Here is a 27,254-nt window from a genome sequence, read left to right as displayed (position 1 = left end):
AGAAATGTGCATGGGGCAGTGGGCAGGCAAAACGTATTAGCACATGTAATTAATGGTAACAATGGAGGTGAACCAAAACTGGTAGATTTGAGAAAATCTGGAGGGAAAATAAATGGAAAAGAACAAGAAAGAATCATGGATGGCTCAAATTCTAGATCTATGACATAAGTGGAGGTCGATCTACACAGGTTACACATATCCACATTTGGGACAGAAAAATCCAGGCACCATGGTAGCCATGTTAAATTTTATATATTTGTAAAATATATAAAATGATGTTTATGAGACTTAAAACCTAAAGAAGGTTTTAGAAAAGAAAGAATTAGAAATATGGTTCAGTTTTCAATGAGGATTATATTCTTCAGTAAACAACAGAAAACTAAAATAATAACTTAAAGGTCTGTTTTCTATTAACAGTAGCAGTTATAGACAGGCTAGAGGCAGAAATAACCAAGAACAAAGAAATAATGAGACTTAACTCTCTGTCAACCTAGATTTTTTTACTGTTTTTTGTTGGTTTGTTTGTTTCCAGAAATAGATACTTTCATTCTACCTGCACCTAAGTGGCCAAAAACATATTAAAAAGTCCAAGAGGTGCTCCAAGAATCATATTTGTAGCATAACTGAACCTTTAAAATTCATGTAAAATATCACTTTAAAAGAAGGAAAAATAAAGATTACTAAAAATGTTTAAGAAGTATATAGATAAGCCGGACGGTGGTGGTGCACACCTTTAATCCCAGCATTTGAGAGCTAGAGGTAGGTGGATTTCTGAGTTCGAGGCCAGCCTGGTCTACAAAGTGAGTTCCAGGACAGCCAGGGCTACACAGAGAAACCCTGTCTCAAAAAGAAAACAAAAAACAAAACCAAAAAACAAAAAACAAACAAACAAACAAACAAAAACAACAACAAAAAAAGAAGAAGTATATAGATATGGACATGGAGATAATATATACATTTACTCTGAAAAAAAGTTTAGCTATGGCAAATATAAACCCTAGTGCCAGGAATGGGCTACTTCTCAGCAGTTGCTGGCCAATTGGGTCCCACAGGCCACCAAACATTACAGGATATTGCAATTGCTCCTGGTTACTCTCCAGATGAAAGTAAGACAGTAAGACCTTATTGCTGAAGATGCAATCACATATATCATCAAGTATGGAAAAACCAAGTGTTTGCAGTCCTGGACCATCCTTATTGGCTAGATGTCACAATGCTAAAAGATGCTATGTAGGCTATCAGAGGACAGCAATCATCAATCTTACACAACTGTGACCCCTGAGCAAGAGTAATTCACAATAGTGATATAAATGTTATAGGAGTAACTAACCATTTCTTGGTTAGATTTAAGGCTGCCTTCCCCTGGCACCATTATCATGTCAAGTACCTGTGCCTAGATCGGACAGAGGCCCTAAAGGAGAGCCTGGTACTATTATTCTACTAAATAGAGAAAGTATCAAAATGACTCCTAATGACTTAGTATTATATCCATACATTAATGCATCTCTTAACTCTCATCAGACACATTTCTTATAGACGATACTGTGACACAGAAATGGAAAGTTGGTCAGTGTGCAAAAAACAAGAGACGGCAGAGTGGTTGGCTCTACACAAGAGATCCATATCACACCCTTTCCCCCAAAGCTCAGTCATCACCACAGAAGAGGGGGTGGAAAGATTTTAAGATCCAGAGTGGCAGAGGACTACATGAAACCAGACACACCAGGAATGAAATACACATGAACTCACAGAGATTATAACAGCATGTATGAGACCTGAGCAAATTCAAGGCAGACAAATCCAAGAATGAAAGTGGGATACAGGCACAAAGACTAATATCCCCTGGCTGAAAAGCTATAATATTTGATAGCTGCAAAAAAGAAAGGAATTTTGTTTAAGGTAGGCAAGAATGAGATTGGGTTTTTGGTTGGTTGATTTGGGGTTTTTGTTGTTGTTGTTTTAAAATCCCAGGGATTGATAACTTGTTTTGGGTAGAATTAAAATGGAGAGTTATAGGTTTTAGCATCATCCTTGGCCTCTAGCTACCAACAGTCCTTTCATTCCAATCTGTGGTAAGTCAAAATGTTTCCTAACATTTCTTCATGCCCCCTAAGATACTGAACTATCATTGTTGAGAACAGCTACAGTGAGGGGGAAAAAGATAGGACGAGTTTATGGGCAAGCAGAGTTTTATTACTAACTTGGAAAGTGTGGTGGTTTGAATGAGAAAGGAGCATAGGCCATATATTTGAATGCTTGGTCCCTATTTAGTGGAACTGATTCGGAAGGATTAGGAGATAGAGCAGTGATGGAGAAAGAGTGTTACTGGAGGTGTGGAGGTGGGGGGGGGGGTGTGCTTTGAAGTTTCAAAAGCCCATACCCTTTCCAGTTACTTATTTTCTGTCTGTCTCTGTCTCTCTGTCTCTCTTTCTCTGCCTCATGCTTATAGATCAAGATGTAAGCTCTCACCTACTGTTCCACTCCAATGACTGCCTGCCTATTGCCATGTTCCTTGCCATTATGGTCAAGGGCTCACCCTATGGAATAATTAACCCCCCCCCAAATGTTTTCTTTCTTAAGTTACCTTGATCACAGCAATAGAAAAGTAACTAAAACAAGAGTTAATAAAATACTCTGAAGAGACAGAGAGAGGGGGGATCATAAGACTAGTGGTGAGAGAAAGAAAAAGTGGTAAGACAGAAAGATAATTATTGAACAAGTCAAGCAGAAGAACTTCTCTGCCAGTTGTGACAGTAGCTACAAAAGGCTAATTTCTTACTAAAAACAAAGCAACTATAGAATCTGGATATGTTATACAGAATATTTCTTTAAAAGTATGAGGTATGAATACAGAGGACCCCAGAGGGGATCATCCTAGACTGTACAAATGAAGAAAGGGACTAAGCAGCAATCACATGCATTCACTGTTCTGTTTCCTAACTGGAGGTTACTTTGACAAGGAGCAAAGGCTCATCAAGATACATGAGTGCTGCATAGCACATACTGTGCAACGGCTCAGTCACTCACATTCACACAGCAGCCTCTCCAATAACACAATTCAAACTCTTGGGATAGCAAAATCACCCTTAGGACTGCTCATGAATTGACCAAATCTATAAATGTTAAAATTAACTGTAAGATTTGCCCAATTTACTTCTCATGTTCAAAAACTACAAATTCAGAACACTCTGATCCCACAATCTATGAGGATTTTATTAAGCCTTTATTTTATTCCAAGAGGGAAAAAAAAATTCTAGCATCCTTCTCAGGTTTAAGGCAATGAACACTCCTTCACTTTGTGTAAGGCATCAAAATAACCTCATAATTGAATACCAACCAATTTGGCCCTAGTAATGATTCCTTGTAAGCAAAGAGACAGTTTTAACAAGCCTTAGGAAAAAAGTCCAAAAAAGGTCTTTGGCTGACATTTGAGGCATAGAGGTGTGTTCAACATTTTCAGAAACATAAGATTTAATCTTTCTTATTTTAAAGTGTCAGCTTTGGGGTGACTCTATAAATTTTCCTCATCAGTTAAGACTTATAATGAGATATATAATAGACTACTTCAGTCACTTTCCTCAGTCTTCATGTGGGTCCTCCAACAACTGGAGAAGGGGCTGTCCCCAAAGCTGTAGCCTGACTGTGAAATCCCCAACAGGGCTGCCTTGTCTGGCCTCAGTGGGAGATGATGCCCTAATCCTGCAGAGAGTTGATGCACCAGGGAGGGCCCACCCTCTCTGAGGATAAAAGGAGGAGGGGGGAGGGACACTGTGTGTGTGGTGGTGGTAGGGGCTGTAACAGGGGCTGTAACAGGGGCAGTATTTGCAATGTTGCTTTGTTAAATCTAACATCCCTTTAAATATACCGCTCATTTCTTGTACCTTATATTCCATTACTTTATATCACAAAATACCTCAGCTCGCTCTTACATCATTGTGTCATCAATGCTGCAAATTAAATTAGCATCTACCTTTTCAAGATGAATCAAATGTATAAATTACCAACTGAGTGCTACACTCAAATAACCTATATTCATGCAAAAGAATGTGTACAATTGGGAAGACCTTACATGTGCATGTTGAATTTAGTTAAGATGCACTTATTTTAGGTCTTCTTAAGGAAAAAGAAATTACAACAAAATGCAAATGATACCTAAAATTGAAAAAGAAAAGGAGACTAACTCTGAAGAGCCACTTAATAAATAGCTTAACAATGATAAATTCCTACTGTGCTTTAAAAAGGAAACTTTTTTTTTTTCATTTTTATTAGATATTTTCTTCATGTACATTTCAAATGTTATCCCGTTTCCTGGTTCCCCCTCTGAAAACCCCACCCCATTCCCTCCACCCCTGCTCATCAACCTACTCACTCCCACTTCCCTGTCCTGGTATTCCCCTACACTGGGGCATCGAGCCTTCACAGGACCAAGGGTCTCTCCTCCCACTGATGCCCACCAAGGCCATCCTCTGCTGCATATGCAGCTGGAGCCATGAGTCCTCTATGTGTACTCTTTGATTGGTGGTTTATTCCCTGGGAGCTCAGGGGGTACTGGTTAGTTCATATTGTTGTTCCTCCTATGGGGCTGCAAGGGGTTCCTTCACTTCAGCTCCTTCGGTTCTTTTCTTTCTTTCTTTCTTTCTTTCTTTCTTTCTTTCTTTCTTTCTTTCTTTCTTTCTTCCTTCCTTCCTTCCTTCCTTCCTTCCTTCCTTCCTTCCTTTCTTCCTTCCTTCCTTCCTTCCTTCCTTTTTTCCTTCCTTCCTTTTTTCCTTTTTTTAATACATTTTTTAAAAGGAAACTTATAGATTTTTCTCTTAAAAGATGATACTTAAAACAAACCCCAATCACACAGTATTATTAACTAGAGCTGATGTATTATTATCCGAGATGATGGGAAACTCCCTGGCCTACACAAGTAATTTCATGATGATGGAAGAAAGATTTCAGTCCTTTATTTTATGGACAGCTTTTTCCCACAATAAAATTTTAAATAAATAATTTTTCAAGTAGAATACAGTTTAGGTGAAATAGTGTGAGCTTTCCCATTCATTTCAAACAGAGAAAATGAAGAAGCACACTTACAATGTAGTAACTTGAAACTGGTCACACCCAAACAACATGCTTGCAGGGAAGAGTAGGCAAGACACGAGTCACACTTACGGTCTACTTGAGGGCTTTCCAGTAAAGACAGTGCATGAAGATGAAAGGCACTAACTACGTGCACTCAGATGCTATGGGTACATCTATAATGTAAGTGATCATGTTGTACTCTTATAATATCATGAAGGTATGTTAGTCACCCACAGTCAGTCAAAATTTAAAGTTTAAAAACATCTAAAATGCATTTTTATAAGCTATTTTTGAAATGTAAAGCTACTGGATCAAGAAGCACAAAAAGGTACAAGTCAAGTCCTATGAATAAATATTTTTAATTTAACTACTCTGAGATCATAGCACTGACAACACTAATTCTCTTTTCTTCTCTTGGCAGTTATGGTGCATACTGTTTGGGTGACTGATGGGATAACTTCACTTCATTTTCTCTCAGTTTATTCTGAATAGTAAGAGAAGAATATTAAAACAATTAACACCTCTAAACAAAGTATTTGATAAGGTTCTAGGTTGAAATAAAATGTTTTAAAAAATTAAAGGATGGACTGATTCTAGAGCAAATAACTACTCCATTTGCTGAATGAAAGCTAGACTGAGAACCACTGAGCTCTAGAAAGAGCCACTCAACATCACATTAACTATTTTCAGCCTTGGCCATGTTACATCATGTATTTCTCACAAAGAGCCATTTCATCAACAGTTTGAGCTAATGTTACTTAAATATCATAAATGTGTCTTATATATTTTAAATTACTAAATGTTTGTCATCAGCAACTCAAACAATCAAACACAGATAAAATGTATGTCAAAACAAATTATTTTCAATTTCTTACATCGATACACATTTTATATATCAATAATGGCCCTATACCTAAAAATATAAAATATATAAATTAATATTTAATATCATATACAAACTTTTACGAACAGCAATTACTTGGTCACTCAACTAAAAGAAGTATAAGACATCACGAAACAAGTTTTACATTTGAACAATGTAATACATTTTGAACCATATGATGCTCAGTTTTTATGTCACAGAGTTTATAAGTCACATTATTTACACCTATATATTAAAAAGATACATTCTTTGCCTTGATCACCTGGTTTTTGTTGTTGTTTATAAAATTAATCACAGTTAGCAGGGCAGAAACAGCTTTGAGCTTCGTGAATGACATCTAAGAGATGGGAAAGGATTAGTTCTCAGTTGCTGCCAGTTAGAACGCCAGGTGGCTTTTTCTGCAGTGAAGGTGTTACCGATAATCCCATTACACTGGTACTAAATCTTGCAGACATCAAAATTATCACCAAGGTTCCTTTTCATCCCATCCTTTCCAAATGACTGGAAGTCGCTTCACCTGAAAGAAGTCAAACCCACATGCAGCTGCTGTTTTAGCAGGCAGCATACTCCCTGAGAATGCCAGTCAGGATTCAATTTTGCTGTGCTGGTGGCCCCCTATTCCCTGTCCAATAATACATCTGTTAAAAAATCCTACAGCTACAAATCAAGTTTAATCCTACCAGGGACCTCATGTTGGTCTTGTCTTCCAAAAAGGCAGCAGGGTCTGCTGTCTATCTCTGCTAGTGTCTGGGGAATACCCTTTAAATCCCAGCCCTACTTAGAAGAATAAGCTAAGGATCACAAAACATGACCTCAAAAACCCTGATATGACTATATTCTGACCCAGAGGCATTCATTCTAGGTGAAGATTAGAACTTTGCATAATAAGATTACACAGCAAGTGAATGATATCAAGGGACTATCCATATGCAGCCGCCTGGTTCTGTATAGACAGCCTGGGCTGCACAATATGCACTGCCGAGAAAGAGCTGGGTCTTTCTAGCTGAAATAAAATAGATTCACATAAATTAGTTGGCCATTTCCAGAGTCCTAAATCCCCTATTACATCTTTTATTGACAGCTCCTGTGAGGATAGCACAAATGTTACTCCTTTTTATTCTGTGCTTCTGTAACATCATGCTCTGTAATTGAAATGTACATAGATTATGTCTTAAAATTAACATCTTGTTTGCTGTAATCTTGGATTACAATTGACTGTGTACATAATAAAATTAGGAAATCAATGGATGGATTTATCATCTCCAAGAAACTAGAGGTATTGTTTATAAAAGGGTTTAACATTTTATGTCAGCACTTTAAATACAAAAGTCACAGAGAGTAGTTAATAAAATTTAAGTGAATCAAAGAATACAACAGGCATTGGCTAGTACCTACATAAAAGTTAAATTGTGCAAAGATTAAGTCATATTACTCAAAATTCAGAAAGTGGGAAAAATACAAGGAATGTATTATTTTCTCTAAGCTATATTCTATCAAGTCAACTATTTATGTTGACATCTACATTGTTAAGATTTATATTTTTATTATTATTATTATTATTATTATTATTATTATTATGTGTGTGTGTGTGTGTGTGTGTGTGTGTGTGTATGTGTATGCAGGACTGTATACGTGTGAGTGCAAGTGCACATGGAAGCCAAAAGAAAGTGCCAGGACTTGTGAAGTTGGAGCTTTAGGTGGTTGTGAACCACATGACAGGGATGCTGGCAATCAAATTTGGGTCCTATGCCAAAAACATTACATGCTTGTAAGTGCTGAGTCATTCAGCCAACTTGGGCCTACATTTCTTTATAAAGTGGGTACACTAGTTTGGTTGGTTAGTTGGTTTTTAGCTTTTCAGACAGGGTTTCCCTGTGTAGCCCTAGCTGTCCTGGAATTTGTTTGGTAAACAAGGCTGCCCTCAAATTCACAGGGATCCTCCTGCCTCTGCCTCCAGAGTGCTGGAATTAAAGGCCTTCACCACTACCACCCAGCTTTACATTATGTTCTTTTAAAGCAAATCCCTATAATCATTATATAACCACATTGTAAGATGGCTGAATCATCTCCTATTACTTATTATTCATGGTCTTATAACTCATAATTACATATTTAAAAGTATGTCTCAGTGAAATAATGTCTCTTTATAGTACCATACAGAGAATTTTCTATGTAAAAAATTCTAGAGACATTTAGAAATCATTTTATAAGTAAACATATAAAAAGAAAGCTTCCGACCCATTTATACAAGCCCCAGTCTGGAAAAATTTGAGGGCATAAAAGGAGGAGTCAGCTTTACTTTAAAACATATTAAAACTGCTTGTGTGACTGTTGTAAAACATGCTCTTTACTATACTTGAAATCTGGCTTTATTTGTTAAGTTTCAGTTACCGAGGAGTTTTGAATAATATTCCTCCTTCATGATATCATCACAGCATATTTTAAGCCGTCATCACAGTATATTTAAGCCTATCTACAAATTACCTGGTCAGTACTCAGGAGTCATGCAATAGAATTCTAATTTTCTATTCAGTGCTATTATGGACAAAACTGTAAATAACCATAATTCAATTTCATATCTCATGTATATTCTTTAGATACCTTGAACATACTATTAGAAGAATAATAAGGAATACAACAACATGTATTTTTGTCAATATGTAATATGCTTGTGTAATACACTGTGCAGTCCCCTGTGGCTGTTGAATACTTTAAATGTGACCAATTAAAACTAACATATACAACACAATGAATTTTGAATACAATACAAAACATGGGAAAATACAACATTTTAAAAGTTTCTACTGATACATGTTGAACAGTTAGGTAATATTTGGATATAGCTGGTTAAGAAAAACATTGCATGGTTCACATTAAATTGCCACTGGACAATACTGTGTTGGCGTTCATATATTTTCAATAGCTTGTTCTGGTGTTCATTTGCTTTTGTCAGCTTGACACAAGTTATCTGGGAAAAGAGAAGCCCAATTGCCGCCATCAAATTGGCCTGTGGATAAGTTTGAGATATTTTCTTAATTAATGATTGATGTGGAAGGGCTTAGCCCATTGTGAGAAATGGCAGGTGGCCCTGGGAGATGTGAGAAAACAGACTGAGCAAGCCATGAGGAGCAAGAAAGTAAGCAGCATTCTCCCATGGTTCCAGCCCCTGCTTCTGCCTGAATGCCTGTCCTGACTTTGCTCAATGATGGACTGTGATAAGGACAAGTACGACAAACATAGTGTTTCCTTCCCAAACTGTTTTTGGTCAGGGTGTTTATCATAGCAATGCAAAGTAACTGAGAACAGATCCTAAACTAAACGAAACTGTACAATACAGCACTAGAGCAGAGGGTTGAGGGAAAACAGGGTCAAAGTGATGGATAAACTGCATAAAGTCAGAATAGGATGTTGTTTTTAAGTCTCTTGTTTCAAGTTTAAAGGAAATGGTAAGAGATTTCCTTGGCTGCTGGCTATTGCAAACTTAATAGGATTCATGATGTGTTAAGCTGCAAAATGATGCTTCAAAACCAGTAAATCTAGGATTGGTTTGGGCCACTTGGTTATTTGTTGATGAGACAGTGTCTCACTGTTAGTTTCAGGGGGCTTCAACCTCATGGTGATTCTCCTGATTCAGCCACAGAACTGCAAGAATCAGACTTGCAAGAATTACAAGCATATGTCAACATTTATAGTAAATACAGATTTTTTTTTTCAGAATCTTTTCATCCTCTCAAATCCTGTTGCAGTGAAAATGTAGATTTAAAAATAGATATATCCTTCCTGGGATACTTCTGTATGTTATACCCCAGTGCATTAGAGAACAGCTTAAAAATATGTCTGGGTTTATAAAGGACCATAATTCTTTTTCCTATATAACAACAAAATTGTTTATATTCAAAATTTGTCAACATATAAGTAGCAATTAAAGAGACTGAAGCATTTAGTATAGTCCAGGATTTTGGCAAAAACAAAGAGATCAATTTTGTAAATTATTAGTAAGCTGCTTTTTATAAATCTTTTCTTCATATCAATTAATGTCTTTTAAGCTTTCATTTAAAAATAATTCCGTGAAAATAAGAATACCTAAAAATGGTTAAAATGCCTAACATATGCCTAGCAACCAAAAAATAGAATGACTCATTTATAATGACCATAGACAACCCATATGATCAAAATAAAGTCTATCTCTGCTGAGTATTTAAGTGTGATTTTAACAAAATGATGCAAATTGAATATTTTAAGGTATTAGTTTATTTAAAGGTTGTTTTTTCATAATTATTCCTTTACAATATTTACTTAATATATAACACTACTGCTGAAATTTGGTGTCTATGAATAACGTGATTAAAATTTAATCTATTTATTGTTTAATCATGACAATTTTAGCTTCTTAAAATTATTTAAGTTTAGCCTTTTTCTAGTTACAAGTATCATATAGGTGCACACACACACACACACACACACACACACACACACACATACACATACACATACACACAGGCAAATGAAAACAACAGCAACAAAAACCCCTTTCTAACCATCAATAGATGAGTGCAATGATATTCACTCTAAGTTAATCTCCAGACATCCAAATTCATGAATAAAAATTCATCAGTTTTAAATACACTGAGCCTATTAAGCAAGAACAAAAGCATATGCACAAAAGAGCTTTTAATATATCTCAAAGCCCACAAGAGCCATGGTCTCATTAAAATTATAAATTACACAAACATGGAATGAAGATTCAAACGGCAGTGCAGCTAAGCAGATTACAGAAAAGCCCGCGTTCCATATGATAACACACCATGGCCCTCCCAGATGGGGGCTTGGAACAAAAAGGCCATCACCACAGCTAGGGAAAACCTCCTTGTGATCTCTGGTTTCTGTTCAGCACATGACAGCCAAATAATATGTTGATTATTCTGTTTGTGCTGCTAAGCTTGTACGATGGAATAAAAGCGATATGATCTATTGTGAACCCAATGCTAATGTGTTGCTCCACTCATAAGTAATATACTGATTTATTTTGAGATTATCTTTTATCTGAATATCAGTTTTTAAATGCATGAATTAAAATAAAAGCCAGGATAAAATAATAGTTAATTTGATACTTTAAACTAAAAATTGTAGTTGACAAGTGAAGAACATTTAAATGCTTAGTGAGAAGTCAATTCTAGTCATCTACCTTTCTTTTACTTTATGCACTGTGATCAGAGTGTATTTTAAAATATCTTAAAATGGGAAATTAATCTCGTGAAATATAAAAGTAACACAACAGAATTAACTTACTAATATACATTACTGTCTAGATAAAAGGTAAATAATTAGGGTATTCAAAAAGATAATTCTGTAATGTAAATAATATCACACATTAGGCCATATAGTGACATTTTGAAAAAAAATATAATTGAAGGTCTCATAAATACTTAAACTTAGCCACAAATGGTAATCATGTGGACCTATTGAAAATAATTTAGAAGACACTTATAATTTTTGAATATAACTGCCAGCATTAATACATAATTCATTGCCTTGGTGACAAAAAGTTAAAATCTAATTTTTCTTTCAATTAAAAGTGTATATTTAATATGCTAATCTTTAATAGAGAGAATTATACTTTAATCTAGGTTACTAGGATTACCAACAAATTCTTCACAAAATTTTACATTTCATAAACAAATACTTATGAGTATCCATGTCATTAATATTGAGAACTGTAACATTTATTTTCTTATTCCAGAAATTCCTGTCTGAACAACCCAGCAGATTCTCCTTAAAGACAAATAACACAAAGCAGCAATTAAAGAAAAAACAAAACACAAAAGGTAAATGTTGACAAACAGGCCAATTTTCTTAAGGAGTTGCTTTGTAGAAAGTACATGACAATGACACCTCACCACCTAAGTCCACTTTGTGTGGCTCTTTCTCCAGAGATAGTCTTGAGTCCAAACAGTAAAGCAAAATTGCCTTCTAAGAAAATACAGACTAGAATGAGAAGTCTAAAGAACAGAACAACAGTTGCAGATATAGCTCAGTTAATAGAGTGTTTGCCTAGTATGCCTGAAGCCATGAGTTTGATCCCAGCTCTAGGTAGACTGGAAACAACAAAACAAAACAAAAACAAGAACAAAAAACCCCAACCAACCAACCAACCAAACAAACAAACAAAAAACACTTTAAAGAACAGAACAAAAATATGCTTAGAGAACATCACATATATCATATCCTTGGAATGCACAAATATGTCTTTAAACAAGGAGAGGGATTAAACATAACTGACATACATTAAATCTGCAAACTTCTGTTCATCAAAAACACTACTGAAAACTGAAGAACAAATCTGAGTAAGAGAAATCAGAATCCACACTTAATTATAAGTTCATTTTTAAATACATAAAAAACTGCCAGTGAAAGAGAAACAGAGCAAATAGGAGAGTGTGCAAAGGAGGTGAGGCACTGTGCAAGAGAAACCATCAAACAGCCAATCTATATATGAAAAAAGTACTCCAGTTCATTAACTCTCAAGAGATTATAAATTACAAATACAATTATTTCATAGCCACTAGAACTTGAAAAATAAAAAGATAGATACATTCAAGCCCTAGAAAATGTGTGGCGCACCTGGAATCTTAATGAGTGTGTGAACAAGCACAGCTATCTTAGGAGATAGCAGATTGTGCAAACTTGGATGTGAATTTACACAAACTGTTCACTCCTAAAGATACACACAGGATACACTGTAGCATGTTCATAGTGACAATATATAAAACCTCCCCAAATATGTACTAATGATGAATTAACAGTTATTGTCCATATACTAGGATATAACAATGAAAATAAACTATAACTAGCTGTAATAAGGTTAAATCTCACAATACTGAGCAAAGAAAAGTAGAAACAAAAGCTATACAGTATAATTATCAATATGTGTATATTATAATACATACGTATGTGTATAATTATAACACATGTGTAAAATATAATATATATAATACATAACTAAAGTAACCCCCACAATGAAATCAGGTAAGTGGTTATCCTTGTGGAAGAAGGAGAAAGTGACCAGCATGTGCCATAGAGTGATCTTATATAATGATTACAAAATGTCTTTCTTTGTATCTGCATGCTGGTCACATGGTTTGAAAAAAAAAAAAAACATTAAGCCATCCACGTCTACATTTAAAAAAAGTGACTGTAACCAGGAATTTTCAAAAATTCTCACTGCAATGACTTTTAATAATTCCCTTAGAGTAGACACTCCAGATAAATTCCAAATGTAGAATATCTCAATTTGTAGTCACAGCAAGGGGATAATGTGAAAGAATGAAGAATGTAACACACTTCATGGATGATCCTTTAAATCACAATGTTGACCCAGAGGCCCACCTGCTATCACACTAGGAGGCACAGGTAGGTGGGAGACACCCAGAGGTCTGCCTGTAGTGGGAGCCACTACTATGTGCAAGTACGTGGTGGAGAGATGAGAGAGAAAGAGAAGCAGAAGGGTCTGAGCACTATATAAAGAGAGGCAGAACTGGAGGTACAAGGATGGAGTGAACAGCCTGATGCAAATAGCCTGCCCCGTCACCTGAGGTCATGGTGAAGTCTGGGCCTGTGTTGCATCTGATGGCCATGTCTGGGTTCCCAGCCATACAACAGCAGGTGTCTGTATTGAAGTCTGTGGCTCATATCACCACCAAAGGCCATGAGGATGTCTCTGATCTGGGCTGCTGCCTGAGACCATGTTGATGTCCAAGGGTTGCAACACAGCTGGCCCCACCCCTCAAGGGCTGCAATGAATACCGGTGACCCTGTTGGCTTGGATGCAGGTAAGCAGGCCTGAAGATGTGAGAGCAAGAAAGTAGGCCCCGCCCCTTGTAGGATGTACCATTGGGTGAGCAAGCCAGGGCAGTGTTGGAGTTTGCCCCAGTGGTGTGGGTGCAGGAGAGCTGGCAGGCTGACTCAGCTACCACCCAGGCTCAGATTCAAAGCTTTCGGGTGGCCCAGTCCAACATCTACCCCATCTATGAACTGCATGAGCCTGTGAAGGGGCTGGTCCTGTAGATCCAAAGCTGTAGGATCTCCATTATACAGGGCAACAACATGACAGCCAGGAGGAGTCCCAGTGAGGATCCAGCATAGCAGAAGCTAGAGGCCTCAAACCAGACCAATGACTCCTTGCAATGAGCATTTACAAGATGTGTGAACAAAAGTGTATACTCTGTGACACACTACAGCTTCCCCAATGAGATGTTTTGGTTTTTGTTTGTTTGTTTCTTTCTTTCTTTTGGGGGGAAGCTGTAAGGGCTGAGGGTTGATGTGAAGGAATGTGGAGATAATTGGGATGGGATGCATGATGTGAAACTCACAAAGAATCAATACAAAGTTTTTAAAAAACAAAATGTGAGTGAAATAAGAAAATAGATACTATTTTATAAGAAAAAGAGGCAAAATATAAACACATTGCTTAGGAGTACACATGAAAATTAAAAATTATACAAACATAATTTAAGTAGTTACAACAAAAGGTAGATTATTTATTACCGCTAAAGAAAAGAAAGACTAAGCCAGACACGGTAAATTATAGCTAATGAGTCCAGGAATGTGAAACTATCAATAGTTAGACTCCCATCACTAAGGAGATGTAGAGGGAGAGAAAAGAGGGGAGAGGAGAGATAAGAGAGAAAGAACAGCATTAGTGCTGGGGAGTGCAAGTGATGCTATGAGGATATGGTGGCTTGGGACTGCTGTACAGGTATCACACAATTACCTCATATTTGCCTGTGTTTTTGTTTTGTTTTGTTTTTGTTTCATTTTGTTTTGTTTTATTTTGTTGGTTTTTCGAGACAGGGATTTTCTGTAAAGCCCTGACTGTCCTGGAACTCACTTTGTAGACCAGGCTGGCCTCGAACTTAGAAATCCGCCTGTCTCTGTCGCCCAAGTGCTGGGATTAAAGGTGTGTGCCACCACCGCCCAGCTTTGCCTATGTTTATAACCTTATATTACACAATGCAAAGTTTAACCTATGTATTATCTGTGATATTACATTCTTGCTGAAAAAGAAAAAGGCACATTCTCTTGTTAACATCAATTTACATTCTTGGTCTGCAGTACTAATTATTATAGTAATATTTTAATAACAAAGAACTATTACTATGACTAATTCTTCATAATTCCAATTAAGTATGGACTTCACATGTTTTACAACAACTATAAAAATATAGGAGACATGTTTTACAACAGCTATAAAAATACAGGAGACCTTGAAAGAATATAAGTTCAATTATTCTGCTCCACTTTCACTTATGTATTGAATGTTATTTCTGCCTCTTTTTTCTTTTCAAACAAAAAGTGTACACTTACATTAAAAATCCCAGATTATAACCAGATAATTTTGTGCAGATTGTACTCCTCAAAAAATTTTGGCTTGAAGGTAAGAAGACAGTTTCTTTCTTCTCTAATATTAGAGAAGAAATCAAACTTTAAATCAACTTTAGGACTTTGTATACATATATGATAAGGGTCTGTGATAGCTTAGCTGCAGATAAAATATTTGAAGTCTGACCTACTGTCACTCTGTGTAGGTATACTCCATATGTTCGAGCAAACATGGTGGCTGGAACAGGGTAGACACCAAGTAATGTTTAATTACCAGTACTTTAAAATATAAAACACAAGTTGCTCATTCAAAATTGATCCAATATGATCTAATTTAAATTACACTGAAGTAGTTTCAACTGCTGGGAAATGGTATTGTGTAGACACAAATCATTTTCTCTCCAATAGCATATGGAAGTAAAATTGTTACAACTATCATTGCTATAACAGTATACTGACTTGCACTTGCACACACACACAAAGGATATACAATTGAGGAAGTCATTTAAGGTCAATACTGACAGGTATCTCTGAATATATATTTTTATAACTTTTAGACACAACTAAACAAGAAACAACCAATAAATAAGGAAACAAGAGAAGATCGTCCTCCCATAAGACTTCAGTAGATTATTAACCTGGTGGCAACAGTCTAGCACTTTTGTGACTATAACAATGTCCCCGCCCCCACCAAGGGGGTGGGGCACAGAGCAGTTCTTTGCTCACCTATTTAGTGCCTTTAGTGCTCTTTAGAAAGTCACATTGTGTCCAGCAGGGAGCAGCCTTACAACAGCCAAGGACTTAACTTGAATACGAAACCCATAAAGGAAATCAAGGGGTGTTTGAATTCTAAAAATTCTACTTACCATAAGTCTGTTCTACAATTTGTTCAACTTTATGGTAGGTTTCCAGGAAACCCCAGATCTGACGGAGGTCTCAAAGCGTGCATGGGTCATCCATGGCTTCCGATTCCTAAAGCAGTAAATCCAAATTGTGAATGTGAAAGCGTCTCTGTCCAGTGCTGGGCTAAGTTATTGTAAAGTAGGAGCAGATATTTCTCAGTGAGTTGTGTCTTCCTTTTGGTGGGGCAGCAGGAGTCTTGAATTTGGATATTCAATACCATTGGACCTTTATTAAATGGGACTATTAAAGTCTTTTATCCAAAAGAGAATTTAAGGAAGGAGTTAGAAGACAGGTTACATGAAAAGCTAAGAAGCTCTGCGGTCAGAGTTATGGGAGTTGATAAGGCAGCCATCCACTCTTTTGCTTTTCCAGGTCAGTATGCATATCTAATGTTTTTTGTTTTTGTTGTTTTGTTTTTCTTTTTTGAGACAGGGTCTCCCTACATAATCTATGTAGTCCCCAGTGTCCTGGAATTTGCTTTGTAGACTGTACTGGCCTCAAACTCAGAGATTTTTTTTTTTTTTTTGCCCCCAGAGTACTGGGATTAAAGACACTGAGCCACCATGTATGGCTAATCATAAAATTGAAATACAGTACTAAATAGTTTATAATGCTGTTGTGAAAAAAAATCATGACCAATTGAAAGGCAAAATATTTTAGTTTTAAAACCTATGATGCAGTTAGCTATAATAATTCTATATCAGTTCTTATGACTTAAAAGACAAATTATTTTGTCTCTATTCCTATGTGAAATGTCAAAGTTTGCTTTGTATGTGTTTACATATATGGCTTTTCAGAGTTTACAACAAATAAGATAATTATCCAACTTCAAATACATATAATTTAGAGGGATTTTATCTGCTTAAATATATTTATTCTATTTGCAGGCACTATAGCTAATCTGAATCGCATTGTATTGCAAGTCTCAAATACACTTATATACCCTCATGTAAGTATTTTATTAGTTATGTAAGCATCTGAGCCCTCCCTAAACATTTTAGAGTCAATATTTAATCACCTAAATTTCATTTCACTCTTGTTTCAATCAGTTAAAGGCCACTACTATTTTAATATATACTAATATACTAATACTAATGTACACATTAGGCAACAAACTTTTTTAAGTCAATAGGACTTTGTTATTACTAATGTGCCATGCACACAAACAATATCCTTAACAATTTGCAATATAAACTTTGAAAGAAAGAAACTCATCTATTTAGCACTTGCTAGTACTATTATTAACATGAAGTGTACTGGTGTACTATGAAACATATATTTATTGGGAAAGGAGTGCCTGTCATAGCATCTATGGCAAGAGAAGTGAGAGGACAGCTTGTTCACATTGGTTCTCTCCTACCACGTGGGTCGTAGGGGTGGGACTCAGGTCATCCTGATGATAGTTTGTACCTCTGATGTTCTGAAAAAGTACATTTTCTGCAAACAGCCAAGTTTATGTCAGTTCGTCATGGCAGTCCTAGGAAGTTCTTGTAGATTTTGGCAATAGGATGTGGGGTGTAGCCTTAAAAGAGACTGTGTGGTCTTCTCTCCCCAGGATCATGCCTACAGCAGAGTCTGCTTCAAAAGGACAACTTTAGTAATATTTCTTCAAAAATTGCTCTCAAACAATAGTATTTTTTAAACTAATATAAATAAACACTGGAGACAGTGAGGAGCATGACCATACTAAGACCTTGAAGGGTTTTAGAATATAAAGTATATAGAACAGAGAAAGATAGAAGAGTCCACCACACAGGCTGACAGCTGTGTAACCCTCCAGCTGCCACTTACTTCTGTGGGGCAACACAAAGAAGTGCCACATAACTGGCACTTTTAAATGGCTCAAAGGAAAAGGAAGACCATGATGTAACATATAAAAAGTATTTGAAATTAAATTTCAGCTTCTAGCAAAGCTGTGCTCAACCATTAATGCCAGTCTCATGGTTTACTCATGGAAGAGATGAGAAGATTCAAGAGATTTTATTGTCTGCCAAACCTAAATTACTTACTATTTGGTCTCAGAGCTATCCACTTAAGACCAAACACAAATATACAGTAATTGTCATATTTCCTACTGTGACTCTAACTGGTGTTGGGTTTTTATGGAGAATAATAAAGGATAATCAAAAGAAACAAAGTATATTATCTGCCTAAAAGGAGTTTGACATCTAAACTACAAAGACTGGGAACTAGGATAGGAATTCTTTATTTGCTATTAGAGAAGGAATCCACCATTTTAATAAAATTATAAGATTGTATAAAAATTACAAGACTGGGTTTAAGCAGAAAGCAAGTGCTTAGCAGTTATCTGAGTGCCTTAAAAATATAAAGGCATGTGCTGTACCTACTGTCACCAGTGTGACATATCTGAAATGAAAACAAGCAACCTTTATCAAATCTCTCTGGTTGATGTGCTGCTAAACCACAAACTTTGTTGCCCCCCCATATGATTCTCTTATATTTGTTTGAAGTTTTTTTAATTATTATTTGTTTTGCTGATGCTAACTCTGAATATCTGATTCTCCTTTTCCAACTGTTTGGGATTATAGTCTCCTGCCCAAGCCCAAATATGATGCAGGAAAAAAGAAAGGGTGGGAAGGAGGAAGGGAAAGAGGGAATGGAAAGAAAAAACCGTAAGTAAAGGTGTTGTGGTGGCATTCACCTGTAAGTCTCAGGCAAAGGCAGGCAGACTTCTGTGAGTTATATACCAACAGGGCTACATAGAGAGATCCTGTCTCAAAATAAATGAATGAATGAATGAATGAATCAATCAATCAATCCATATATCATGTATCACCCATCACTGTCAGCAGTAATTAAGTGACACAAGTATTGACTTAGGTCTCTTTTTCCGTTCAAACATTGCTTATCTTGGATGTCTTCTAGAAATCACTTAACCAATTCCTCCTCCAGTTCACATATGAAAAAAAAAATCAGGTCTGAATTACATGGTTTTTTTTCTACCACAAATAAAACTCATAGTGTAGTAGGAACCCTCTCCATTCAGATTCAAATTACTAGAAAAATAAGGTACAAATACATCTAATTCCACTCAGATTTAGGGGAGAGAAACTTCAAGTAGTTTCCGTTATTTGCAGCTGCTTTGGAGAAGTGACAATTAAATGTGTGAACAAGGTTGTCAGAGTAACACTTGCCATTCACACTGCTTAGGAAAGACCCTCCGAGATTTCCAGAAACACTAATTAAAATTAAGAAAAGCTGCTCACGGGGACTTGTCAGAAAGGTATAGTCTGTGAGAGTGGGGGAAGAAAGCCCAATGGTCTCGAAGTTCATAAACGGAAGTTTCTAAGTAAAGTCTACCTTAACCCAACCCACCTAACCCTGGGTTCTCACTGCCTTAAGCCCAAGAGCTCACCAGCCACTGAAGTCACAGTTACTCCTGTCCAGACAGCTCAACCATTCGGGAAATCAAGGTTTCGAGGAGAGGTAGTGGTGGGGGTGGTAGGGATGGGGAATAACTTTCCTTAGAGACCCAAGAGGTGAGAGAGGCAAAAAGAGGCGTCTCTCTGCTAAACAGCAGGGGAGAGCGCCAACTCGCAGTGGCTTTAGAAGCCCTGGGGGCGAATCGCTTCTCTTTCCTTTCCTTTTAACTCGTGAACGTAGGCACTCGCAAATCAAGAATGCCGAAGGACGGTACCCACCTGCGGCCCCAAACACCAACAGAAGTTCCTCGGCCAGGACTCAGACGGACCAGGGCCGCGTACACCCCTCCAGCTTTACGCACCGCACTTTTCAGCAATAGGCCTTGCGATTGGTTGACCTGCAAGGAAATCTCAGTTCTATTGGCTGCCAATGGCGTGTAGGCGGGACTTTGGGGCTAGCTCTGACAGGCCCCCCGCTCCAGTTCCCAGAGTTCCGATTGGGTCATCGTAGGAGCTTCAAGATGGCGGCGGCAGACACTTGCGGCGCGGGTACCCTCAGCTCCCGGTCTGTGGCGTCCGAGGCGGGTCAGGGCGGCACCTCTAGTTTCCAGAGGAAGGGCAAGGCCTCTGGGGGCCCCGGAGGGGGCCCTCGGCTGCTGTCCATTGCTGGCACGCGACCGTCGGTGCGGAATGGACAACTGCTGGTGTCAACCGGGCTCCCAGCCCTGGACCAGCTCTTAGGTCGGTTCAGAATAAATATGTGGGCGCGTTCCAGGAGAAACTTGGGGGAGGGACTCCTGGGCAGCCCATCACCCCTGTGCTTGGCCCGGCCCCACGCACCCATTTCCTTTTTCCCTCTCTTCTTCATAAGCATGGTTAGGATGACCTGCCCTGACAGAGGAAGACTGGGAGGAAACTTGCATGGAGATGTCAAGAGGTGTGCACTAAGCCCGCCTTAAGACCCAGACTCCTTACTCTTCTCTGTTCAGCACCTCATTTCTAGATGACCATGGACTCCCTACATGCCATTACCCTAAAATGATTACTACTGAAAAAGAAACACATATGGAAAGGAATTGGCTTGTAGGATCCTCTGCTGGTGTCTTAGGACTCCTTCCTTCCAACCCCGGGTAGCTTAAAGCTGGGACTAACCCACAAAACTTTTTAGAGTTTTAAAGAAGGGTTCCTTTAGAAAAAGTTGAAAGTATTGCCCTCTTTCCCACAGCCTGGCTACTCATCTTAAATAGTAGAGCGGTATGGTTCTAAAGAGTGGATGTTAAAGATGCCTGTTGACTCAAAGAAATGACAGTCCTTGGTATTCAGATAGTTCTACACCCCACCCGAGTTTCTTTTTTTTTTTTTTAATTTTTTTTATTAGATATTTTCTTCATTTACATTTCAAATGCTATCCCAAAAGTCCCCTATGCCCTTATCCCCGCCCTGCCCTCCTACCCACCCACTCCCACTTCATGGCCCTGGCATTCCCCTGTACTGGGGCATATAAAGTTTGCAAGTCCAATGGGCCTCTCTTTCCAGTGATGGCCGACTAGGCCATCTTCTGCTACATATGCAGCTAGAGACACGAGCTCTCAGGGTACTGATTAGTTCATATTGCTGTTCCACCTATAGGGTTGCAGACCCCTTCAGCTCCTTGGGTACTTTCTCTAGCTCCTCCATTGGGGGCCCTGTGTTCCATCCAATTGATGACTGTGAGTATCCACTTCTGTATTTGCCAGGCACTGGCATAACCTCAGAGGAGACAACTATATTAGGGTCCTTTCAGCAAAATCTTGCTGGCATATGCAATAGTGTCTGGTTTTGGTGGCTGATTATGGGATGGACCCCTGCCACCCGAGTTTCTTAAATATGTTCTTATCATCTCTGGAATTTTTTGGGTTTTTTTTGTTTGTTTGGTTGGTTGTTTGGTTTGGTTTGGTTTTTTTTTTTGGGGGGGGGGGTCGAGACAGGGTTTCTCTATGTAGCCCTGGCTGTCCTGGAACTCACTTTGTAGACCAGGCTGGCCTCGAACTCAGAAATCCACCTGCCTCTGCCTCCCAAGTGCTGGGATTAAAGGCGTGCGCCATCACCGCCCAGCATCTCTGGAATCTTTAATGCAAAGCCTACTGAAGAATATACTTGTTTCATAGAACTGATTTGTTGAAAGGATTGATTAGTTAAGTTAGTAGGACAGGCTGCATTTCTGTCTGACTGCTGCTTCATGGAAACGTGTGTTTACATTTTGTAACCCTTTTTTATAGTGTTTATTATATTTCCTTTAAACTTGGTGCATTTGTATAATATATTGCATTTACCATTGCTTATTCTTGTTCTTCACTTGACATTTTCTCTGGGTTCTGCTCCAGGCTTTTCAAGTAAGTTTAGCAAAAAGGAAAGTCACAAGACAGGGAGCGCATCAGGAACAGCATGGTTTCTTGATTCTATGATTTCTTGTCCTAAATGTACCTTGATTGTTTTCTACATAAATTTAAAGTAGTTTGACATAATTGTTTCAAACCCACTCAGTTGTATGATACTGGAAACATGATGCAAAATGCATAGTAGGTAAATGTGTATTTCACTTTTTTTCCTGTTTGGCCTCAGTTATCCTAGTTTTGAACCCAAAGCTTAGAAAAGTTTGCTAGTTTTAGTGAACTCTCACCCAGAAAGAAACTAATCTGCAAGATTTAGTGACAGCAGATCTTTCCTAACAGTCTGACCTATCTTTTCTACCTCTTAAATGTCTATATTCTTAATTAAATAGAGGTAGGTGCCTTAATTCAGTTGATAGTAATCAAACTCCTCAAGCAGAAGGACTGCATTTTCAGTATTGTACCTTCATTTCCTCATTACAAATAGTAAAATGTGCCTAGACCGGAGCCTGGCACTCAGTAAGTTCTTAATAAGGTCTTGATTGAAAGAAGAAGAAAAAAGCCTAAACAGGAAATAGTGAAGTATGAAAAGTGGAGTTTGGCATTTGAGCTCCAAAAATTGATTCAGAAATTTAATGCTATGAATAGTCCCCAAACTCTAGACCACCAGAGCTCGTGTTTAGCTTCATATTTAATCATCTCAGAACTTACACCAGGGCTATTGCTAATTTTCAAGAACTATTTTCAGGGAGTTTTGATAGTTTACTGAATTTAAGATTAAATATTTAACTATAGTCTTTTCACACCTGCCAAAAAGAACTGAGGGCACCTTTTCACCTGTGTTTCTATGGAGACGTGTGCTTGAACAATCATTTTGAAATTTGCAGAGATGCTTGAAGAGTGGAGGAGTTTAGTATTTGAGTCTAACATGGTAAAAATTAGTGTTCACTAAGAAAATTAAAATAGTAGCAATTGCTGAAATGTTGTATGTTTTGCATTATTGCAATTGATTTGCAAAGTATATAGAGATCCAGATAGTTGTAATAATTGGAGCTACTATATTTGGAATAATAAATATATTATTTATTATTACTGGGTAGATGTATTTCAGTTGTTAACTTGAACATTAAGACGCTAATGACATTTTGTAACTTGATTTCTTGTCCTATATGTCTCCTGAAGCAAAAAGTTTATATTTGTTTTTCACTAAAATGTTTGGATGTGAAGCATCTGCTGCTTATGTATATTCAGATAACCACAAGCATCTCAGAACCCGAGCTGTTACTTTCAAACATTATTTGATTCAGATTGTGGCAAGCCTCGTATGACCCTATTGTGATCAAATGTAATAATAGTGGGATATTAAGAGTGTTGTGACATTGTGGCCGAATAACAAGTAATATTGCATTATACCCACTCTGTGGTACAGTGAACCATTCCTGCTGCCACCTGATATTAGGGTATTCTAAACATAATTGCAAATATATTTGAAATCCATCATATAGACTGATTGAATGTTAGCTATTTGATAATTCAATACCTTTGTTGCTCATCTCAAAATATCTTACAAATTTGAAAATTCTCCTTTTCAGTATTTTAAAGACTATGATCCAGTCAGTCATTTTATTATTGGATTTTCATATATAGTTCCTAAATTGGCAATGTTTCAGTTTTACAAGTTTCCATTTAGACTTTCTGAGTCTAGGGTATTTCATTATGTATGTGTGTGGCCTTCTGCATGAGTACAGGTATCCCCAGAGGCCAGAAGAGACCATAGGGATCTCCTGGAGCTGGAGTTACAGGTGGTTGTAGGTGGCCTTATGTGCATTCTCGGAATGGAATTTGGATTCTCTACAAAAGCAGCAAGTGCTTTTAACCACTGATCTATGTATCCAGTCCAGTAGTCTAGGCTTTCAACTTTGTCTCTTTCAGGGCATTTATATTGTTATTTGAGGCCACTATAGGTAAATAAGGTACATTTTAGAAAAGGAAAAGAACCTGGCTGGACAGATACTTCAGGAATTTCCAAGGAAAAACTGTAGGCAGTCTTGAGAGGTTCTTGAAGGAAGCATGACTTCGAATATTTGGCTCATTAACCCCTACTCTCTTGTTCAGAGTTTATTCAGTTTTGGCAGTTTGAAAAGTAGTTGCGTTTGTGCTAAATAAAGTCTAGCAAAAAATCTTTGGAGAAGCTTGTTGTAGTAGCCACTGATTTCACAACTGATATTAAATAATAAATCAATTGGTTTGTTCAGTACATTGTCATCTGTAGTGTAATGATATACATTAAGCTTGGGCTGTGTATTTGACAGTTTTTATTATATTTTAGGTAGCTATACAATTAAAGAAAATATATCTTCTTTCTATTATTATATAAAGCTGTTTCATATGATTTAATCTCCAGAACCATTACCCCTATTCATAGCTCTGGTTTCCATATTTGCTCAGTCAGCAATTGTCTTAATCCTAGGCCAGAATACTAGATAACTTAAGACATAAACAAATCAACAATATCCCCACAATCTAATTTGATAAGCAGTATTAATTTGGTAGTTAAGGATACTTCATTTGTCTATTTATTTATTTTGGAGGAGTCATGACTATATATTGATTCAAGCTTTGGGTTAAATTCCATCTACAACTTTAGTGTATCAAGAAAGATGCATACAAATACTTTACTCCAGGGTATTTTGAACAACGATCGTGAAGTTTTTGTCTCCTTAAATTTATTTTGTTTTTGATTTGTTTTTGAGACAGAATCTCTAGCCCAGGCTGATTTTAAACTTCTGGGAATCCTGCCTCAGCCTCCCAAGTACTGGGATTAGAAGCATGTGCTACCATGCACAGCACATTAGCAAGATTTTGCTGAAAGGACCCAGATGTAGCTGTCTCTTGTGAGACTATGCCGGGGCCTAGCAAACACAGAAGTGGATGTTCACAGTCAGCTAGTGGATGGATCACAGGGCTCCCAATGGAGGAGCTAGAGAAAGTACCCAAGGAGCTAAATGGATCTGAAACCCTATAGATGGAACAACATTATGAACTAACCAATACCCCGGAGCTCTTGACTCTAGCTGCATATGTATCAAAAGATGGCCTAGTCGGCCATCACTGGAAAGAGAGGCCCGTTGGACATGCAAACTTTATATGCCCCAGTACAAGGGAATGCCAGGGCCAAAAAAATGGGAATGGGTGGGTAGGGGAGTGGGGGGAAGGGTATGGGGGACTTTTGGGATAGCATTGGAAATGTAATTGAGGAAAATATGTAATAAAAAATATTTTAAAAAAACTTTAAGTTTATGCCAGGTGATAGTGGAACACATCTTTTATCCTAGCACTCAGGAGGCAGAGGTAGCTCTCTGTGAGTTCAAGGCCAGCCTGGTCTATAGTGCTAGTACTAGGACAGCCAAGGTTACACAGAGAAGCCCTGTCTCAAAATAATAATAATAATAATAATGATAATAATAATAATATAAAAACCCTTAAGTTTATATGACCAATAAACTTAATCCATATGGACCAATCTTCACAATGAACTCTGTAGGGATCATAATGTCCTCATGCTCACAGGTAAGCACTAGAGAAACCAAGAATGTTAAGCATGTAGATTTGTCTCTTCAAGGAAGGGCTGTTTCTCACCCAGAAGGCTGTGAGTAGATGTCATCAACAGCCTGGTAATCTGTGATTATTATGCTTAGCCTAAATTCTTCCTCCCTAGACCTGTATATTGAGCATTGCTTCTCAGTCAATAAAAACCATCCTTAAGGAAGACGCCAAATGGTCCTCTGCCTACTGAGCAACTTTACTTTCTGCGCCTTTACCTTCTATTCCACTGAAAATTATATAAGGAAGAAAAGCTTAGAGAGGTAGACCAGAAAAACCATCCAACCTTTTTATGGTAATCACTCTGGCTAGGGCCAGAGTGTAGTTTTATCTACATCATCACTTTCTAGCTAGCTGACCTCTCTGCTGTCTAGGTCAGAGACCACTCCATATCCTAGGTTCTTAAAGCTATAGAACCCATCTTCACAATAGAGGTAGTTTCACATATAATTTGCAAGAGAGTTTTGATGTGGACACACCTTAAGCTTTATTGTAGACCTGGACCTGAGACAAATGTTACAAGGAAACACTCTTAGACAATTATACTATACTTGAATATGTCTAAAATAAACTGCCTGGTGTCAGACTCTGGTGACCCACCCTGGCTAAGCAAATCATGATGAACCAGCTTTCCTTCTTGCCTGTTACAGTTCATTTCTCTTCTGGCTGTAGCATTTTCAGGGACTCCTATAGAATCCCTGTTATTCTCACAGGTTTAAAATTAAAGTGAATTACACACTGTAGCTCATTAGGAAAAAAGAAAACAACTTGCATTTTTGTAAGAGAAGTCCTAATAAGATATTAACTTGAATGTCAAAAGTCATTTAGTTTATCCCTATTGATAGTATCATCAGGACTGTTCAAAGGTTCCAAGAATTGGGATTTTCATAAACATAAGATTTTTTTAAATAAAAGGATTTTTTTTAATTAGGTATTTTCTTCATTTACATTTCCAGTGCTATCCCAAAAGCCCCCCATACCCTCCCCCCCACTCCCTAGATTTATAATTTTGAGTGACATTTTCCTGAATTAGCAGAAGAAGAGCATTGCTTAGATCATTTTTCCAGAAAACAACCTTCCTCCCTTGTCAGGTGTATATGCTGCTTTGCTTAGCGAGTTCCTTGGTTACTGCTACAGTCATCACGACTTACCAAATAATAATACATACTGAGTGGTGTGTTCTGCTGTGAAAATAATTGCAGAAATAGCAAAAGCATCTCTTACTGAGCATGCTGTGTTTTCCATGCTACTTCATTGCATTGGGAAAACTGCCTCATCCCACCATGAACCTTAAAACCAACCTTCCCAAGAACTCTGTCTTCAGTTGTCCAACAGCTTTGAATACATTTAGAATTATACAACAAATATATTTGTAGGAATTCTTTGGATATCTTTTTAAAGTGTATTTGTTAGTTTTTGAGTCATTAATTCCAAGAATTAATTCTTTTACAAATGAGACGAACAGCAATATATTCATAGTGTACTCCCTTACCTCTTTAGCATAGTTCCAGTATCTTAAAAGTTAATTTTAATGACTCACCGTTTGAAGTATATATTCATGATATTAGCCTAGTTCAAATACTTAAAAGAACACATTCTAATATTGATGAAAATATATTTTTTTTATTTTTCCTTTTTATTTGAATTAGCAAAAATTAATTTTATATT

General features: G+C 37.4%; 2 protein-coding genes across 2 annotated transcripts in view; one reads left to right on the top strand and one right to left on the bottom strand.

The window, feature by feature from the left end:
- Immp1l (IMP1 inner mitochondrial membrane peptidase-like (S. cerevisiae)) overlaps window positions 1–19,986 on the bottom strand; it is a 60,921-nt gene extending 40,935 nt beyond the window's left edge. The window contains exons 1-2 of the mRNA NM_028260.2: window positions 19,894–19,986; window positions 16,195–16,300 (exon numbers count right to left, since the gene is read on the bottom strand). The gene's annotated coding sequence lies outside the window, so the exon portion shown is untranslated. The remainder of the gene's footprint in view (window positions 1–16,194; window positions 16,301–19,893) is intronic.
- A 73-nt stretch (window positions 19,987–20,059) lies between these two features.
- Elp4 (elongator acetyltransferase complex subunit 4) overlaps window positions 20,060–27,254 on the top strand; it is a 207,245-nt gene continuing 200,050 nt past the window's right edge. The window contains exon 1 of the mRNA NM_023876.4: window positions 20,060–20,355. Coding sequence (NP_076365.2) covers window positions 20,136–20,355 — 220 coding nt within the window. The 5' untranslated portion in view covers window positions 20,060–20,135. The remainder of the gene's footprint in view (window positions 20,356–27,254) is intronic.

The sequence above is a fragment of the Mus musculus genome, chromosome 2 (genome assembly GCF_000001635.26).
Source record: "Mus musculus strain C57BL/6J chromosome 2, GRCm38.p6 C57BL/6J".
NCBI lineage: Eukaryota > Metazoa > Chordata > Mammalia > Rodentia > Muridae > Mus > Mus musculus.
The sequence above is the reverse complement of the archived record's forward strand: the minus strand, read 5'-3'. Positions and strand labels throughout refer to the sequence as shown.